Below are 21,042 nucleotides of genomic sequence, written 5' to 3' on the forward strand. Positions count from 1 at the left end.
TTTCTCTTTTAGCAACAGAAATCTTGGGCTCAATTATGGTCATAAATTTGGGACTACTTATCTATATCTATAATATATCTGTATCTCTATCTATCTATCTATCTATCTATCTATCTATCTATCTATCTATCTATCTATCTATCACTATATCTATATATCTATATCATCTATCTCAGACATGTCAAACACAAGGCCCGGGGGCCGGATGCAGCCCGCAAAGTGGTTTTATGTGGCCCGCGAAGCCATCCTGGAAACAGTGAGGGAACGGCCCCCACTGCCTTGGCCCTGAGACCCTCCTTCTGCCAGAGACCCTCAGATCTGTCCCACTCCTGCCCAGGCCCCCATAGGCACCCTTGATGCCAACCATGTAGAGCTGGCCACGCCCACCCAGCAGGCCGTACGCACTCTAGCCACGCCCACCCAGTAGGCCACGCCCACCCAGGCCATACCCACCTGGCCCCCTGAGGGCAACCGCCATGCTGATGCCGTCCTCAATGAAATTGAGTTTGACACCCCTGATCTATCTCTATCTATCCCCTCTCTCTCTCTCTCTCTCTCTCTCTCTCTCTCTCCCTCCCTCCCTCCCTCCCTCCCTCCCTCCTGCCACAGTTGGTGCATTGGTAGCCTTTGGATTGCAATGTGGTTGGAGGTGTTTTCGAAAAGAGAAAAGCAGCTTCAGTGGTTTTTTGTAGGTAAACATTTGAAATGGGATTGTGATTTGGCCGAAGGAATTCCTGTCTACGTGGCATGCCTTTTATTCAGGGTAACATTCTTAAGCTGATTACTAAATTATCCTATTTTCAACACAGATAGTCCTCAACGTACAGTCATTCATTTAGTGACCTCTTGAAGTTACAACGGTACTGGGGAAAAAAGTGACCTATGATCATTTTTCACACTTAACGACCGTTGCAGCATTCCCCAAATGACCATGTGATCAAAATTCAGACATACAACTGGCCTCTATTTATGACGGTTGCAGTGTCCTGGGGTCATGTGATCCCCTTTTGCAACCTTCTGACCAGCAAAGTCCCTGGGGAAGCCAGATTCATTTAACATCTGTGTCACTAACTTAACAGCTGCAGTGATTGACTTATCAACTATGGCAAGAAAGATTGTAAATGCGGCAAAACTCACATAACAATCTCACTTAACAACAGAAAATTGGGGCTCAATTGTGGTCATAAGTCGAGGCCTATCTGTAGATGGAATTGTAATCTAACTAAATGGGTTTGGATTCATGCAATTGCTTAAGCCACAGGGAACCAATCATGGTTTCCATCAACCAAGTTGAGTGTGTTCTGTGATAGCCAATCATTAGATCTTTAATTGACCGGATTGAATTGTAATGTTCTACATCAGGGGTGTCAAACTCAATTTCATTGAGGGCCGCATCAGCATTGCGGTTGCCCTCAAGGGGACGGGTGGGTATGGCCAGAGTGGGCGTGGCCTACTGGGTGGGCGTGGCTAGAGTGTGTATGGCCTACTGGGTGGGCGTGGCCAGCTCTACATCGTTGGCATCAAGGGTGCCTATGGGGGCCTGGGCAGGAGTGGGACAGATCTGAGGGTCTGGCAGAAGGAGGGTCTCTGGGCCAGGGCCAAGGCAGTGGGGGCCGTTCCCTCACTGTTTCCAGGATGGCTTCGCGGGCCGCATAAAACCACTTCGCGGGCCGGATCTGGCCCCCGGGCCTTGTGTTTGACATGTCTGATCTACATCCAGCAGCAAAGATTACAGATTGTTTCTGAACTCTTCCAGGCCTGCAAACAAAACTGAATGAACTAACCAATGAGAAATGTCGGTGAGTGTAACAAATGCCATTCTGTTGGGCATGGGTTCGTGGGCTTATGTTCTTTAGAACAAGACAGAATAAATTAAAATAGAAAATAAAGTTTAAGATTCATTCCTATCTTCTTATGAGCCTGGGGGCTGATGCCGGAATCAAAATCTTTGTTTAGCATCTACAGAGGGGAAACATCTGGACAAACTGATTTTCGAATTTCATGAATAAACTACCATTGGCTGGTTGATCCACACTAAGACAGGGCTTTTCAACTTTTTCACCCATTGTACCACTTTTAGGATATGGCAACATCCAAGTACCACCAGTCGCCTAGCAAGGTGTCAAAAACTTGATGACAAAAAAAAGGAAAAAAGTGATGAACTACAACTACAACTTACAACAGTTCATTTAATGACTGTTCGAAGTTACAATGGCACTGAAAAAAGTGCCCCCCAAGCCACAGCTGAGCAAGACACTTGCCTGCCCGCCCGGCGGTGCTCTTCCTCCTGTCCGAGGTTTTCATTGCTGTGAGCATTTCTGTTGAGGATTGGCAGCGGGGGTGTTTGGTTTCTATCCCCAACCCCCGCTGGGTGGTTGCAGCAGGTTTTGGTCACTTCACATGACCCTGGGACACTGTGACCATCATAAATATGAATCAGTTGCCAAACATCTGCATTAAATCACAAGACCCTGGAGATGCTGCAACATTCCAGCTGATCAGCGCTTCTTCTGAGCTCAGAAGCACCAGGATCAGCGCCGAGCTCTAGCTGGAGCCTGGCGCTGATCCTGGCGCTTCCGCTGAGCCCTGACAGCCCTGCAGCTCCAGCCATCTCTCACTCAGGCTTGTGCGGTGTTGTCACCGGTTCAGTTCATTCCCCTCCCTGCTACCGCTTTTCTAGGATGGTCACATACCACCTGCCAGGTGCCAATGTACCACAAATGGTACCTGTACCACTGGTTGAAAAGCCCTGCACTAAGCCATAAATTACTGTTCACAGAGCACAGTGGCTATGTCAAGCCAGAATGAAGCCCCATTTTGTTCAGCCTGATGGGCGAACAATTTGTGTTTCCTAAGTACAGATAATTCATGATTTACAACCACTTGTTTGGTGACTGTTTGATGTTACAGTGGCACTAAAACAAAATTGACTTGCAACTGGTCCTAGCATTGGTGACCATCGCATGGTCCTCAGAGACACGTGATAAAAAATTGAGTGCTTGGCGACCAGCATGAATTTACGATAGTTGCAACATCCCAGGATCGTGTGATCACCATTTGTTACCTTCCCAGCCAGCCTCCATCAAACAAAATCCAGGGGGGGGGAAGCTGGATTTGGTTAACGATGGCATGGTTGACTTAACAACTACAGCGATTCGCTTAACCATTTTAACAAACAAGCAAAAACCATCGTCGAATTGATGCAGTTTGCTTAACAGCCTGCTCCTGGCTTTGCAGCAGAAATTCTTACCAGTTGTGGTCATAGGTTGAGGACTCCTGTACTTTATCTCAGGGGTCTTCAAACTTGGCCCTTTTATGACTTGTGGACTTCAACTCCCAGAATTCCTCAGCCAGCATGCTGAGGGGAAAGGGAGAGGTTTCCAAGCTGAGCCATGATGGCTGAGGAATTCTGGGAGTTGAAGTCCACAAGTCATGAGGGGGCCATGTTTGAAGACCCCTGCTTTCTCTAGTCTTAATTATCCTATCAGCTCTTATTACGTTAGTTCTCCTTGAAGTTGGAGAGAGAGAAAGAGAAAGAGAAACAGAGAGAGAGAAAAGAGAAAGAGAGAGAGAGAAAAAAAGAGAGAAAAAGAGAAAGAGAAAGAGAAAGGGCAGAGATGCATTTTGAGACCTGGGAATAAGGGTCTTCTCATCTTCCTCCTTGTTCCTCCCCCTTGCCTTAGTGACAACCAAAGAATTGAAGAGCTCTTTACCAAAAACCACCAACTGCGTGAACAGCAAAAGGCGCTTAAAGAAAACGTGAGAGTTTTGGAAAACAGGTAAACAGCTTTATCCTATCCCAAGAGGGCCATTTGGGAGGAGGGGGTGTTCAAAAGTATTATGATGGGGGCCGCAACCACTTGGCTGAACCTCTCTTTCATAAAGGTTGAAGTTAACCAGTAACCAGATTTGGCAAATTTGTGTAAACCCAATTATTCATATCACGTGTAGAATATTTAACATAGGATCATCATCATAATAACAATGCACAATGTAAAAAAGATGTTGAGACTGTAGAAAGAGGGTAGAGAAGAGCAACAAAGATGATTAGGGGACTGGAGGCTCAAACATATTAGGAATGGTTGCAGGAATTGGGTATGTCTAATTTAACGAAGAGAAGGACGAGGGTGACATGATAGCAGTGTTCCAGTATCTCAGGGGCTGCCCCAAAGAAGAGGGAGTCAAGCTATTCTCCAAAGCCCCTGAAGGCAGGACAAGAAGCAATGGGTGGAAACTAAACAAGGAGAGAAGCAACCTAGAACTAAGGAGAAAATTTCCTGACAGTTAGAACAATTAATCATTGGAACAACTTGCCTCCAGAAGTTGTAAATGCTCCAACACTGGAAGTTTTTAAGAAGAGATTGGACAACTATTTGTCTGAAATGGTATAGGGTTTCCTGCCTGAGCAGGGGGTTGGACTAGATGACCTCCAAGGTACCCTCCAACTTTGTTATTCTATTCTATTCTATTCTATTCTATTCTATTCTATTCTATTCTATTCTATTCTATTCTATTCTATTCTATTCACATGCACATATGTACATTAAAAATCTCCACTGCTAATTGGGGATATGAGGTAGCTATTGAAAACTGTGCCCGTTTGATACGATTTCTGTTCTAGCAGAACTTGACTTTCAAGCGTTACATCCTGATGAGAAAATGTATATTAGAAATAGAAAAGGGGAATACAGAATAACAGAGTTGGAAGAGACCTTGGAGGTCTTCTAGTCCAACCCTCGGTTCAAGCAGGAGACTCTATAAGATTCCGGACTAATGACTGTCCAGTCTCTTCTTGAAAACCTCCAGTGATGGAGCAGCCACAATGTTGGGGGTCAAGTTGTTCCACTAATTAATTGTTCACACTGTTAGGAAGTTTCTCCTTAGTTCTAAGTTGGACCTCTCTTTCATAAGCTTTCACCTGTTACTTCTTGTCCTTCTCTCAGGTACTTTGGAGAATAAGCTGACCTCTACTTTTCTGTGACAGCCCTTCAGATGTTCGAAGACTGCTCTCATCTCACCTACAGTCCTTCTCTTTGTTAGAGCAGACATATCTAATTCCTGCCACCATTCTTCATAAGGTTTTTTGCCTCCAGTCCCCTAACCATTTTTTGGGTAAATTTTGGCCAAATAAATAATAATTCTGGAAAAATATGAACCCCAAAGTGGGCTGAAAGAAATATCCTTGAGGAATAGGAGGAAGAGCCAGTGTCTAGGCCAGGGGTAGACCACCTCGGCTCTTTTATGACTCGTGGACTTCAACTCCCAGAATTCCTGAGCCAGCCATGCTGAGGAGAAAGGAAGAGGTTTCCATGCTGAGCCATGCTGGCTGAGAAATTCTGGGAGTTGAAGTCCATGAGTCATAAAACAGCCAAGGTTGCCTATCCCTGAGGTAATGCTTAACTAATACACTGAAATGCCCTAGATCAGGGGTAGGCAATCTTGGCTGTTTTACGACTCGTGGACTTCAACTCCCAGAATTCCTGAGCCAACCATGCTGAGGAGAAAGGGAGAGGTTTCCATGCTGAGCCATGCTGGCTGAGGAATTCTGGGAGTTGAAGTCCACAAGTCATGAACAGGCCATAGTTCCCCATGCTAGCTCAGGAATTCTAGGAGTTGAAGTCCACAAGTCATGAACGGGCCATAGTCCCCCCCATACTGGCTCAGGAATTCTGGGAGTTGAAGTCCGCAAGTCATAAAAGAGCCAAAGTTGCCTACCTCTGGTATAGGTAGTCGTGGACTTAGGACCGCAATTGAACCCCAAATTCCTGTTGCTAAGTGAATTCCTGAGCCAGCAGAGCTCAGCTTGGAAACCTCTCCCTTTCCCCTCAGCATGGCTGGCTGAGGAATTCTGGGAGTTGAAGTCCACGAGTCATAAAAGAGCCAAGGTTGCCTACTCCTGGTCTAGAAGGTCGGAGAACAGAAATTTGAGTTCCAGGCAGAAATGTAATTCGAGAAAGTGTCGTAGATAAGACCCTCCCCAGTTTTCACAAAAATAAACAGAGGGAGGAGGGAAGCACATTGAGACTTACAAGATTCTGTTACTGGAATCTTATAATAAAAGTAGTATTAGCTTTTATGAATTTGGTTTCCAAGTCTGGTCTAGCTTGAAGTACTGACAAGTGGGGTTGGTTTGGTATGTCTGCTCCCAACTGGTTTTGGTGCTCTAAAAATGTCACACTGCTATTTTTATGACTTCGAAGGTTGCGAGCTGGGCTGTGCGACCGATGCCAAGTGACTCAAGAACTTGCAAAGAAGAAACAACATGAGTTCATGAAGGCCCATTTTCAAAGTCTTCAGCACATCTTCATCCTCAGTAAGTGCAGCAAATAAATACCTGGATTAGATTGAATAGAGGATTCCCCGGTAGAAAATTTTTGAAGTTGCCGACTTTATACAATATGGGTAAAGGTAGTCCTCGACTTACAACCGTTCGTTTAGTGACTGTTTGAAGTTACATCATCACTGAAAAAGGGACTTGTGACCGTTTTTCACACTGACAACCATTATAGCATCCCCATGGCCACACGGACAAAATTCACATGCTTGGCAACGGGCTCATATTTATGACGGTTGCAGTGTCCCGGGATCACATGATCACCTTTTGTGATCTGCACATAGAATAACAGAGTTGGAAGGGACCTTGGAGGTCTTCTAATCTAACCCCTTATATAGGAGACCCTATATTATTTCAGACAAATGGCTGTCCAGTCCTTCTTAAAAGCCTCCAGTGATGGGGCACGCACAACTTCCGGAGGCAATTTATTCCACTGGTTAATTGTTCTCACTGTTCTGACAACTAAACTCAATGGGGGAAGCCAGATTGACTTTACAACCCTGTTTCTAACTTAACAACTGCGGTGATTCACTTAACAATTATGGCAAGAAAACTCACGTAACAAATCTCTCACTTAGCAACAGAAAGTTTGCGCTCAATTGTGGTCGTAAGCCAAGGACTTCCTGTAGTCACGAATGAAGGCAAATAGACGTTTCCTGGGATAATGTTGCAGGATCAAGTCTGGGTCAGTCACAAGGACCAGAGGTTTAGTCTTCTGAGCTTTCGGACTCGTTTTGGAGCCCATCCTCAGGGAACTTCTCTCTCACCAGAATGTGTTGTGATCCTGTAGCCCAGGGGTAGGCAACCTTGACTCTTTTATGACTTGTGAACTTCAACTCCCAGAATTCCTGAGCCAGCCATTCTGGGAGTTGAAGTCCACGAGTCCTAAAAGAGCCAAGGTTGCCTATCCCTGAGGTAATGCTTAACCAATACACTGAAATGCCCTAGACCAGGGGTAGGCAACCTTGGCTCTTTTAGGACTCGTGGACTTCAACTCCCAGAATTCCTGAGCCAGCCATGCTGAGGGGAAAGGGAAAGGTTTCCAAGCTGAGCCATGCTGGCTGAGGAATTCTGGGAGTTGAAGACCACAAGTCATAAAAGAGCCAAGGTTGCCTACCCCTGCAGTGTAGCCCAACACTCTGGAGCGAGAGAAGTTCCCTGTGGATGGGCTCCAGAACAAGTCTGAAAGCTCAGAAGTCTAACTTCTGGTCCTGGTGACTGACCCAGATTGGATCCTGCAGTAATGTATAGTATCAGAAACCAGTCTTTCTGATGATGGAAAATACCATTTCTTGTATTACACGTGTAGATTTATAGGGGGGGGGGTAGTTTTTCATTGTAAGTTTTGTGACAGATGCAAAGAATATTAAACAGTCCAATTGTCCGTGACTTCCTCTGACTGTTCAGATACCTGGTAGCCCTTGGCCTGTGACATATATGTTCTGATATAACATTGACACCATCTCAGCCATAAGATATAGAATAGAATAACAGAATTGGAAGGGACTGTATAGGTCATCTAGTCCAACCCCTTGCTTAAACAAGAGACCCTATACCATTTCTGACAGATGGCTGTCTAGTCTCTTCTTGAAAGCTTCCACAACATCTGAAGGCAAACCGTTCCATTGGTTGATTGTTCTCCCTGTCAGAAGATTTGGGCCAGGGAAAGTTGATCTAATTCAACATTTTTCCTCCTTTTTTTTCCATTCCAGCTAATGAAATGAATAAGCTGAGAGAAGAAAACAAGAGCGTGAAAGAAGAGCTGAAGAGGTTATGTGGCCCTGAGTAAGCTTTTCTAACTTTATCTCTTGCTGTTTGGGATACTTCTAAGTCAAGCCAATATGGCTGACGTCTTCCTAGCAAAGGTGGGCTGTCCCAGAATGCTTTTCTCCCAGAAAGGTGATGTGTCTTGAGAAGGTCTGAGAAACGTCTAAGGCTCCTTGGCCAATTAGATTTCAGCTCTGCACACTTGAGAGTTCAAAGCAAGATGGATTTGAAGGATCTCAAGAGCTTCTGGTAGGCTTCACATTCCATTACTGGAGAAGAAAATGTCCTGGTTCTGTTTGGAAAGAGGATAAGTCCTTCCACAAATAGAAAAACCTGTGGCTGGACCATATTTTTTAGCCTGCAAATGAGAACTTGCATAAAGGCTCCAAAACAGAGTACTCAAACGTCTGCCCTGAAGAAATCTAGCGGATCAGAAAGGCTTCTACATCTTGATATACACAGTCCTCAGCCTACAACCGGTTGTTTAGCGACCACTCAAAGTTACAATGGCGCTGAAAAAAGGGACTTGAACCATTTTTCACACTTATGACCATTGCAGCATCCCCATGGTCACGTGATCAAAATTCAGACACTTGGCAACTGGCATGCATTTATGACAGTTGCAGTGTCCCGGGGTCATGTGATCAACTCTGACCAGCAAAGTCAATGGGGAAGCCAGATTCACTTAACAACCATGTTACTAACTTAACAACTGCAGTGATTCCTTAACAACTGGTCAAGAAAGGTCATAAAATGGGGTTAAAACTTGGCTTAACACCTATCTTGCTTAGCAATGGAAAGGTTGGGCTCAGTTGTGGATTTAAGTCGATGACTACCTGTATGTAGGGACGCGGTGGCTCAGTGGGTTAGGACGCTGAGCTTGTCGATCGGAAGGTCGGCAGTTTGGCGGGTCGAATCCCGAGTGCCGTGTAGCAGAGTGAGCGCCTGTTACTCGTCCCAGCTTCTGCCAACCTAGCAGTTCGAAAGCACGTAAAAATGCAAGTAGAAAAATAGGGACCACTACGGTGGGAAGGTAACCGCGTTCCGTGCGCCTTTGGCGTCCAGTCATGCCGGCCACATGACCACGGAGACGTCCTCGGACAAGCGCTGGCTCTTTGGCTTTTGAAACGGAGATGAGCACCGGCCCCTAGAGTCAGAAACGACTAGCACGCATGTGCGGGGGAACCTTTACCTTTACCTGTATGTAATTCTCTATTGAGAGACTGTCTAATGCAGGTGTTCAAGTGAATGTTTAGCACTAGTGTTTGGCTTTTCCATCACTATCTGAAAAATGTGTAAAGTACAGGTAGTTCTCTACTTACAATCATTCGATTAACAACTGTTCCAAGTTACAAGAGCATCGTTAAAATGCCAATGAAGGAGAATATTTGTAGGCTCCTTGGTGCTGTCTGAGCTTGCTCGTTTTCTTGCAGACGTTTCATTCCCCTAACTAGGTAACATCATCAGTGCTATAGCAGTGCTATATCTAGTTTGGATAATGAAATGTCCACAAGAAAACAAGCAAGCTCAGACAGTACCAAGGACCCCCTCACTGTAAAAATGACTTGGTTTGACAAATGTCAAGTCAAATGAAAAAAATGATGGTTCTCACACACCCATCACAGCATCCCCACAATCACACGGGCAAAATTCATGTGTTTGACAGCTTATCTCTATTAATAAAGGGGGATTTTTGTAGCTCAGGGTTGACATGAGGTGCTCTCTGAGCTAGCCTGTTTTCTTGCAGATGTAAATTTTATTACCCAAACTAGGTAACATCATCAGTGCTATACCTAGTTTGAGTAACAAAACATCTGCAAGAAAACAAGCAAGCTCAGAGAGCACCAAGGACCCCCTCAGTGTCAATGCTGCAAACATTGACATGTTTTTGCACTGACAATATAAGAGACAGCCTGTTACTTTAATTGCTTCATTTGGGAGGGAGGAAATCACCCGGAAGTTGTGATAAGATTGCAAAAGCCCCCGTACAGAATGGGAAGTGAAATCTCATATGTCAAACTAATTGGATAATGTGATTTACGACGTGTAGATAAGGGCGGGGATTGTATGTGTGTTATGATGGGTTTGGGGGGAGGAGATTTCAGATTCTGGCATCCCTCCATGAGTGCCGATGTTTCGTTTCATGACTAAGACATTTTAGATAAATAATACGCCTGCAATTTGTTTGAATTGTCTCATTTATCAGAACCATGACACTCAGCTTATCTCTATCCTAAACTTGCCATTTTGGTCCTTGTCGTTGAAAGTTGCTCAAGTTTTTCGTTATCTCCTCTGGCTTTTTTTACAGTAAAGTTTGTTTTAGCTCTGGGAAGCCAGAATGGCTGGCAGTGGAACCATGATATATAAACTATCCGAGATTTCATGGGTCTTTTCCAAAGATGACTTCAGCATTCATTGATTTAATGCTGTTGAGCTTCCAAGGCATTGGTGATAATTTATGGCTGGGAAGCCATAAATATAATATAAATATAAAAACAATATGCTGAAACCTTAGGAAGACTTCAGAGAAGAGCAACAAAGAAGATAAGGGATCTGGAGGCTAAATTGTTTGTGGGAACCAGGTGTGTCTACTGTAAGAGAAGGACGAGGGGTGATACAATAGCAATCTTCTAATATTGAGTGGCTCTCACAGAGAAGAGAAAGATACCTGCTCTCCAAAGCACCACAGGGCAAGAGAAGAAGTAATGGGTGGAAACTAATCAAGGAGAGAACCAACCTAGGAGAAATTTCCTGACAGTGAGAACAATTAACCAGTGGAACAGCTTGCCTCCAGAGGTTGTGGGTGCTCCATCGCTGAAGGTTTTCAAGAAGAGACTGGATAGACTCTTTGAGCCGTCTTCTGCGGCTCCCAGCCGCCCGGTGCGCGCGCACCTCTCCAAATGGAGAGTGGCACCGCCCGTTTGGAGAGGTGCGCGCGCACCTCCCCGAATGGGCGGAGGTGCGCGCGCACCTCCCCAAACCTTTGGAGAGGTGCGCGCGTACCTCCGCGCGAACGGACCGCGGCGTCGCTCTTTGAGGAAGCTGCCGCGGCCCGTCTGCAAAGCTGCCGAAAGCGGCAGCTTTGCAGATGGGCCACGGCAGCTTCCTCAAAGAGCGATGCCGCGGCCCGTTCCGAGAGGTGCGCGCGCACCTCCCCGAATGGGCGGAGCTGCGCGCGCACCTCCCCAAACCTTTGGAGAGGTGCGTGCGTACCTCCGCGCGAACGGGCCGCGGTGTCGCTCTTTGAGGAAGCTGCCGCGGCCCATCTGCAAAGCTGCCGAAAGCGGCAGCTTTGCAGACGGGCCGTCGCCGTCGGGCAACCGGGAACCGGTTCCATCTCACTTTTTTAAAAAATGGCAACCGCGTGCGCATGCGCAAAACGTTTTTTGCGCATGCGCGTGCATGGACACACGCACGCGGCTCCCAGTTTTTTTAATTTGTGAGGGAACTGGTTCCCGGTGGCTCTTTTCCTTTTTTAGGTTGCCGACCCCTGGGATAGCCCTTTGTCCACAATGGTATAGGGCAGGGGTAGGCAACCTTGGCTCTTTTATGACTCGTGGACTTCAACTCCCAGAATTCCTGATCCGGCCATGCTGAGGGGAAAGGGAGAGGTTTCCATGCTGAGCCATGCTGACTCAGGAATTCTGGGAGTTGAAGTCCACGAGTCATAAAAGAGCCAAGGTTGCCTACCCCTGGTGTATAGGGTTTTGATTGAGCAGGGAGCTGAAGTGGAAGACCTCCAAGGCCCCTTCCAAACCTATTACAGATAGTCCTCGACTTACAACATTCATTCAGTGACCATTCAAAGTTACAACGACACTGAAAAAAGTGGCTTATGACTATTTTTCACAGTTACGACGTTTGCAGCATCCCCAGGGTCATGTGATCAAAACTTTGGATGCTTGGCAACTGGTTCATATTTATGACGGTCACAGTGTCCCGGGAATCACGTGATCCATCTTTTGGGACCACCTGACAAACAAAGTCAATGGGGAAGCCAGATTCACTTCACAACTAGCTTACTAACTGAACAACCACACTGATTCACTTAACAACTGTGACAAGAAATGTCACAACGCGGGGCAAAACTCCTTTGACCAATGTCTCCCTTAACAACAGAAATTTGGGGCTCATTGGTTGCCGTAAGTAAGCATGGCTGGCTCAGGAATTCTGGGAGTTGAAGTCCACGAGTCATAAAAGAGCCAAGGTTGCCTACCCCTGTCGTAAGTCCAGGACTACCTTCATTCTATGTTCTAGAAAGTGACTTCAACTGTCAGCAGATGGCACTATTGCTGTATTTAAATTTAGCCGGAGGAAGCCTCGTGAAATATAAGCCTGGCAGTGAAGAAAGCGTTCCTTCCTGATTACCACGCTTGATCCCAGTCCTCTCTGCTCTAGGTGAGGCTATAGTGAGGAAACAGCTAAACTTCCAAAGGCTTTTCAAGGGTAAAACCAAAGTAAGATCAGCCCTAATAAGACCACACCTGGAATACTGCAGCCAGTTTTGGTCACCATATCACAAAAGAGATGTTGACAGTTTGGAAAAAATTCAGAGAAGAGCAACTAAGATGATCTAAGGCCTGGAGACTAAAACATATGAAGAACGGCTGCGGGACTTTGGTTTGGCTAGTCTAAAGAAAAGAAGAAATAGGGGAGACATGACAGCAGTGTTCCAGTATCTGAGGGGCTGCCACAAGACAGATGGGGTCCCGTTGTTCACCAGAGCACCAGAGAGAAGGACGAGAAACAATGGTTGGAAATTGATCAAAGAGAGAAACAACCTGGAATTAAGGAGAAACTTCCTGACAGTGAGGACAATCAACCAGTGGAAACAGCTTGCCTCCAGAAATCGTGGGCATGCCATCACTGGAGATTTTTAAGAAGAGACTGGACAATCACCTGTCTTGAGATGGTATAGGTTCTCCTGCTTGAGCAGGGGGCTGGACTAGAAGACCTCCAAGGTCCCTTCCAGCTCTATGCTATTCTGTTCATTGGGAGTTGCAGTTGACCCCTTTGAGATGAACGAAGAATTGCACAAATCGGATCGCTCAGGCAGTGACCTTGGGCCGTTTGTGCCAAAGATATTTCCACTAGATCAGGGATGACCCTTTTATTGTGCAATCCCACCTCGCAGCCTGGAAAGCAGTTCCTCCAACTAAAAAATGCAGCAAATCTTTATTTTAACTACTGGAAGGAAAGGATGCTGGCTACACCCAAATGCCTGTGAAATAGAATTTGGGATATTACACATGCACAACACCGTCTGCGTAGCCTGGCATTTAGACTCGCCTGAAACGATGAAAGGATGTTTCCCGTTGCATCTGAAGTCCACTAAATCAAGACTTGGTTGCATGGATAAAATTTAATGCCACTTTATTTATTTATTTATTTAGAAGATGATGCATTATTTGGACCATGTTAAATGTTTAGATTTTTTTTTTAAAAAAAATGCTGTAATTTTAGGAAATGTAGACTCCTTTGCAGAGCATAAAGAAAGCCCATCCCCTGCAACAGATTGTCCTGGTTTTAAAGGGAAAGGTAAAGTTTCCCCCGCACATGCGTGCTAGTCGTTTCCAACTCTAGGGGCCGGTGCTCATCTCCGTTTCAAAGCCGAAGAGCCAGCGCTTGTCCGAGGATGTCTCCGTGGTCATGTGGCCGGCATGCCTAGACGCCAGAGGCGCACAGAACGCTGTTACCTTCCCACCGTAGTGGTCCCTATTTTTCTACTTGCATTTTTACGTGCTTTCGAACTGCTAGGTTGGCAGAAGCTGGGACGAGTAACAGGCGCTCACTCTGCTACGCGGCACTCGGGATTTGACCCACTAAACTGCCGACCTTCTGATCGACAAGCTCAGCGTCCTAACCCACTGAGCCACCACGTCAAAACAGTCCCATATCATGTTCTTCATCATTTAATACAGAAAAATAGAGACATCCTGTGATGCCTGAATTGTCACCTGACAAAGCCTTGAAGAATGTCCTATTAAGCTCCTTCACAAATACAGCTAACGGATGATGATGTTGACCATAATGTTGCCTAGTTATCTAGAAATGTCTGCAAGAAAACAATTAAACTCAGAGACCACGAAGGACCCCACAACTAGAGAACTAACAAAAGGGTTTCCTCTAAATTAGTGCTGTAGTTCTCGACTTACGTCCATAACTGAGCCCAAAATTCATTAGCTTTTAAGCTAATTTTGCTCTGTTTCACAGCTTTTCTCTTTTACAACCACTGCAAGTATTAAATTAGCAACCCGGTTGTTAAGTGACTCTGGCTTCCCCATTGACTTGGCTTGTCAGAAGGTCGCAAAAGGGGATCATATGACTCTGGGACACTGCCACCGTCGTAAGTATGAACCAGCTGCCAAGCATCTGAATTTTGATCACGTGACCATGGGGATGCTGCAACAGTGGAAATGTGAAAAATAGTTCCTAAGTCACGTTGTTCAGTGCCGTTGTAAGGACAAATGATCACTAGCTTGTAAGCCGCCCTGAGTCTTCGGAGAAGGGCGGGATATAAATGGAATTAAAATAAAAATAAAATAAATAAATGAATTGTAAGTTGAGGACTATCTGCACACACTTAGGACTGAGCCAACTTTACTACTGCCATAAAGTTGGCTGAGTCATGTGACAATAATAAAAATACCAGACTCCTCACATTTCCCCTCTGACATCACGGGTCCCCCCGCTCACCCAAAACATCTCCATAAAATGCTTTGCTGCACTCCATGCCACTGCTTGCAAGAGACATAAATGTGGCGTGAATAAACAAGGATAAAAGCAAAGTCCTCGTATTTGATCTGGGATATTTTACGGCGTGGCATTCTCAAGTGGCCCAGTGCCAAAGACGCCTGGCTTCTGGTTTTTTTTTTATTTCATTTCCAGAGCGGTTATAAAAACCACACGAGATATCCAGACAGATGCCTTTAAACCCTCTCTCGTTTCATCTCTGTTTCTGTTTGCTTCCTATGTGCGGCAACAGGGACAGGCCGAAGGCTTTCAAAGGGCAGCCCAGAGAAGGAAACTTCGCCCCAGACTTGTCTTTGTCCATCCTCTCCAGCCGAAGCAGGAAACTGAGTGCGGGGAAAAACCTCAGCCCAAACAGAGAAGACGAGTATCACGAGACACTGGAAGGAGGCACGTTGTCCTGCCACTGGGCCCAGTTTACTTTTCAGTCAGTTCTAGATCTGGAGCCTAGTAGAACATCCAGCAGAAGAGAGACACTACCTTAGGATATTGGATTGGACAACCATTTGTCTGAAATGGTATAGGGTTTCCTGCCTGAGCAGGGGGTTGGACTACATGACCTCCAAGGTCCCTTTCAGCTCTGTTAACTCTGCTTTTGCCACCATGGGTATAGGTTCTCCTGCTTAAGTAGGGGGCTGGACTAGAAGACCTCCAAGGTCCCTTCTAACTCTATTCTATTCTATTCTATTCTATTCTATTCTATTCTATTCTATTCTATTCTATTCTATTCTATTCTATTCTATTCTATTCTATTCTATTCCTTCCATTCCATTATTATTCTATTCTATTCTATTCTATTCTATTCTATTCTATTCTATTCTATTCTATTCTATTCTATTCTATTCTATTCTATTCTATTGCGTTCTATTCCACTCCACTCCATTTCATTCCATTATTATTCTGTTCTGTTCTGTTCTATTCTATTCCATTCCATTCCATTCCATTATTATTCTGTTCTGTTCTGTTCTATTCCATTCCATTCCATTATTATTCTATTCTGTTCTGTTCTGTTCCATTCTATTATTCTATTCTGTTCCGTTCTGTTCTGTTCTGTTCTGTTCTGTTCTATTTCCCTGCTTTGCATGTCAGAGAGCCCAGATTTAAGTCACTTCTTCAGGAAATGCTGGGAATTTTTTTTTTGCCTAAAACCATGCCCTGTTGCTCTCAACCAGAATTAGTGGTACAGGTAGTCCTTGACTTACAACCATTCATTTAGTGACCATTTGAAGTTACAAGGGCACTGGAAAAAGTGACTTAGGGCTGGCCTTCACGCTTAAAACGATCACAGCATTCCCATGCTCATATGATGACAATGTATTTATTTATTTGTTCAAATGTATTATTTATTTTGATTTTATTATTTTATTAATTGAATGTATATGCCACCTGTCTGGCAGACACGTGACTCTGGGTGACTTACAACCTGGCAAATTTGGGTGTTTGGCAACTGGCTTGTACTTACGAGGGTTGCAGTGTCCAAGGCTCACGTGCTTTCCGTTTGCGACCTTCCCAGCTGGCTTCTAACAAACAAAGCCAATGGGAGAGGCCGGATTTGCTTAACAGCTGCATGAATTGCGTAACAACTGCAGTGATTCACTTAACAACCGTGGCAAAAAAGACCATTAAAAATCAGGCAGGGCTCACTTAACGACCATCTTGCTTTGCAATGGAAATTCGAATCCCGATTGTGGTCGTAAGTTGAGGATTACTGGCACTGAGCCAAATGGATCCATTGTACTTAGTGCCTTCCCAGTGGATTGGGACTAAAACCCCCAGAATTTCCAGTATATCTTATGGGAGGTCATGTTGGTTAGCAATTTTAGGAACTGGATTGTCAGCAGATCCAGAGAGATCCAGGTTGGGAAGAATGGCTTGCAGTTTAAGAAGAGAACAGTCTCCATTTGCAGCACTACGTTGTCTGAAATAAGTGTTTGTGGTCTTTTCTTGTTACAGATCAGTCTCCTGAACACAGATTTTCTCCAGAAAGCAGAATCGCCCCTAACATCCTTCTCCAGGGAGACCATGTTCTTGATATGGTAAACAATTCCCCATCTGACCCTTGTCTTTTTTCTTTTTTGTCTTCCCTCCTCACATTTGATTCTTGACTTTGGGCTAAAAGGTCTCCTGAAGATGAAAATCTAAATTATTAGCTGGAAACAGCCTAGATCAGGGGTGTCCAACTTTAAGACCTGTGGACTACAACTTCCAGAATTCCCTAGTCAGCATGACATGGCTGGCTGAGGAATTCTGGGAGTTTAATTTTAATTTAATTTAATAATATTTCTATACCGCCCTTCTCCCGAAGGACTCAGGGCGGTGAACAGGGCAAGAATAAAAATACAGGATTACAAAAGTTAAAAAATAATTAAATGTATGCTCATACTAAAAACAATTAATACATCTTAAAACCCCAATAAAATAACAATAACAACCCCCCCAGTTCCCCATCAGGCCAGGCCAGCTTGTTCAAAAAAGTATGTTTTTAGCTCGCGGCGAAAGGAGCGAAGATCGGGCGCCGTCCGGAGCTCAGCCGGTAGCTGATTCCATAGCTCCGGGGCGCCCACAGAGAAGGATCTCCCCCTGGGGGCCACCAATCGACATTCTCTGACCGGTGGCACCCTGAGGAGGCCCTCTCTGTGGGAACGCACAGGGCGGAGGGAAGTTGATGCCGGCAGCAGGTGTTCCCTAAGGTACTCCGGACCCCTGCCATGTAGGGCTTTGAACACCATTACTAGTACCTTGAATCTCACCCGGAAGACAACTGGTAACCAATGCAGCTCACGGAGCAGAGGTGTAACATGGGAGTATCGGGAGACTCCCAACACAACTCTCGCGGCTGCATTCTGTACCAGTTGGAGCCTCCGGGTGGTCCTCAAGGGCAGCCCCATGTAGAGAGCGTTGCAGTAGTCTAGTCGAGAGGTCACGAGCGCGTGAGTGACCGTGCATAGATCATCCCAGGCGAACCTGGGCGAAAGCCCCCCTAGTCACAGCCCCTATGTGATCTTCCAAGGTAAGCCATGAATCTAGGAGGACTCCCAAGTTGCGAGCCCTATCTACGGGGGGGTAATAGTTCACCCCCCATAGAAAGAGGTGGAATATCCAAATAGACCCGGGATGAAGGTATACAAAGCCACTCAGTCTTGTCGGGGTTGAGTTGAAGTCTGTTCCTCCCCATCCAGACCCGAACCGCCTCCAGGCAACGGGACATCACGTTGAGGGCATCACTGGGGTGGTTTGGGGTCAAAAGGAAAAGCTGGGTATCATCAGCGTACTGATGATACCCAACTCCAAAACCACGAATGATCTCACCCAGCGGTTTCATATAGATGTTGAACAGGAGAGGCGAGAGGACCGACCCCTGAGGAACTCCACAAACGAGAGACCTCGCGGTCGACCTCTGCCCTCCTGTCAACACCGACTGCGAACGTCCCTGGAGATAGGAGGAGAACCACTGTAAAACCGTGCCTCCCACTCCCAATCCCCTGAGACGCCGCAGCAAGATACCATGGTCGATGGTATCGAAAGCCGCTGAGAGGTCTAATAGGACTAGAACAGAGGAATGTCCCCTGTCCCGAGCCCTCCAGAGATCATTCACCAGCGCGACCAATGCCGTCTCCGTGCTGTACCCGGGCCTGAAACCCGATTGGTACGGGTCTAGATAATCCGCTTCATCCAGGACCAGAGGGAGCTGATGCGCCACCACACTCTCAACAACCTTCGCAAGAAAGCGAAGGTTGGAGACGGGACGAAAGTTGTTCAATACAGCTGGGTCCAAGACAGGCTTCTTGAGGAGAGGCCTCACCACCGCCTCTTTCAAGACGGCGGGGAAGCTACCCTCATTCAGAGAAGCCGATATAACTGCCTGGAACCAGCTGCGTGTCCTCTCCCGGGCTGCATAAACCAGCCAGGAAGGGCACGGGTCCAATAAACATATGGTGGAGCTCAGCCTCCCCATGATCCTGTCCACTTCCTCCGGAGTCACAGAATCAAACTCCTCCCAGGTAATATCGACAAGACCGCCCGCGTCCTGATCGCCAGACTCTGCCCAGTCAGAGTCCAGACCGGTCCGAATCCGAGCGATTTTGTCCGACAGATGTTGGTTAAACTCCTCGGCACGACCCTGCAAGGGTTCTTCCCTCACCTCTTGATTCAGGAGGGAGCGAGTCACCCTAAACAGGGCGGCCGGGCAATTATCTGCGGACGCGATAAGGGTAGCGAAGTGGTTAGACCTCGCCTCCCTTATCGCAGCGAGATAAGACCTAATATAGGCTCTTAGTCGCAATCGGTCGGATTCGGATCGGCTGGATCTCCAACCGCTCTCTAGGCCCCGTCTCCGACGCTTCATCTCCCGGAGCTCCGCGGAGAACCATGGAGCTCGACAGGATCTGCACCGGGTCAGGGGCCGCAAGGGTACAACTCGGTCAAGAGCCTCAGTGGCTGCCCTTTCCCAGGCTTCCACTAAGGCATCTGCCGAGCTGTGAGCAAGGGAGGCAGGTGGGGACCCCAGCGCCGCCTGGAACCTCTCGGGATCCATTGTCTGGGGCGGTACCATTTAATTGGTTCCACGCACCCACGGCGGGGGGTGGCAAAACGGAAGACCAGCCGCAGGAGATGATGATCGGTCCATGACAGGGGCATAACAATTGGGGAGCCCCCACCAAGATCATCTAACCACCGTCCAGATAAGAAAACTAGGTCAAGGGTGTGGCCTCCCTCATGAGTCGGTCCCGAAATTACTTGCGTCAGGTCCATGGCCGTCATGGAAGCCATGAACTCCCGAGCCAGCTCAGATGATCCTCCCAGCGATGGTAGATTGAAGTTCCCCCAAAACTATAAGTTTCGGGAACTCAATCACCAACCCAGAGAGGACATCGAGAAGCTCAGGCAGGGCTGCTGCTGTGTGACTAGGCGAAAGGTACACCAGCAGCAAGCCCAACTGCGCACCAGGGCCGCATCTCAAAAAGAGAGACTCACACCCGACTATCTGGGGAACGGTGGCCTCCCGCGGACACAAGGTCTCCCTCATAACAACAGCCACACCCCCGCCCCTACCCTGAGCCCAAGGCCGGTGTAGCACCCGGAAACCTGGTGGGCAAAGGTCAACCAGAGGAATCCCGCCCTCTGGGCCCAACCAAGTCTCTGTGATGCAAGCCAGGTCCGCCTGCTCACCCTCGACCAAATCGCGGACGAGAGGGGCTTTATTAGCGACAGACCTGGCATTCAAGTACACCAGCCGGAGCTCAGGAGGCTGCACATCCTCACTCCCGGGACCTCGGGGCGGAGCCAGAGTGTCGGAGTGCCTCACCGCTTGTAAGCAGCGGAGAGGCCTTCCCTGAGATCGATACGGCCCTCTGCTCCTACACCTGCTGCCATTCCCTAACGTCGTGGGAATAGGTAATCCCACGACCAGCCCTGGGGCCCCAGAGGCAACCGACCCCCGCTCCTCCCCCCCGCGATCTACCTTGGCACTGGCCTGAACAGAGGTTGTTGGACTGCCCCCCTTGTCCAAACAACCAAAAGGAGTACCCTCCCCCCTCGCTAACCCCCTAAAAAATTTAGAAAGAAAACTAACCAGGGGCCTCTTGTTGGGTTTCCGTCGAAGGCCCCTACCCGTGCCCAGCCATCTCTCAGGGTCCCAATAAATGGGCCCTTCCTCGAGATCATAAGCGGCTAGAAAGGCGGGTCGCACCCAGGAAGGGGGAGCACCCCTGAGGGCGAGCAAGTCCGTGCAAGAATATTTAAGAGAAGGCATAAGGAGTAGTCCAGATAGAAGGCAGTCCATAGTTGATAGTCAGTCAGTAAGGAGGATCTAAACAGAGGATATATAGGTGTCCCAGACCTCCGCCCAGCCGCTGCCACTCAGCTGGGTGAACCCCCCGGGCAGGCCGACCACCGTCCTCTCACGACGGCCGCAGAGCCAATTCCCGGGGGGGATGGTGGTCTGAAACAACCACTCTGGATATAGCATGCCCCATAGAGCTCTCACTTCTAGGGGCAGCAGATGTAAATTCAAGCCACCCTCTCACGGTGGCTAATACCCAGGGTCCTCTGAATCCTTTGGGGATGCTGTGTAAAGGGCAATGCACAATGGTATGTAAAGGCAGGAGTAAAATAACATAACAAGCCATCATAGTCTGGTCTGCTAACGGCGAGGTCCCCCACTGCTCCGCCATTCCAGGAGGTTGTACCTG

At 47.2% G+C, this 21,042-nt stretch overlaps 1 protein-coding gene across 8 annotated transcripts in view; it reads left to right on the top strand.

The window, feature by feature from the left end:
• RBBP8NL (RBBP8 N-terminal like) overlaps window positions 1-21,042 on the top strand; it is a 59,182-nt gene that overhangs the window by 18,373 nt on the left and 19,767 nt on the right. For 6 of the 8 annotated variants that reach the window (XM_081322824.1, XM_081322822.1, XM_081322826.1 and 3 more), the window contains 6 exons: window positions 1,757-1,799; window positions 3,684-3,779; window positions 6,201-6,313; window positions 8,047-8,119; window positions 15,087-15,241; window positions 16,805-16,887. In XM_081322824.1, the coding sequence (XP_081178950.1) occupies window positions 1,757-1,799; window positions 3,684-3,779; window positions 6,201-6,313; window positions 8,047-8,119; window positions 15,087-15,241; window positions 16,805-16,887 (563 nt within the window). Of the gene's footprint in view, window positions 1-1,720; window positions 1,800-3,683; window positions 3,780-6,200; window positions 6,314-8,046; window positions 8,120-15,086; window positions 15,242-16,804; window positions 16,888-21,042 lie in introns of all 8 variants that reach the window. The other 2 variants (XM_081322828.1, XM_081322829.1) reach the window with 2 other exon arrangements.

The sequence above is a fragment of the Vipera berus genome (genome assembly GCF_964194415.1).
Source record: "Vipera berus genome assembly, chromosome: 3".
Classification (NCBI taxonomy): domain Eukaryota; kingdom Metazoa; phylum Chordata; class Lepidosauria; order Squamata; family Viperidae; genus Vipera; species Vipera berus.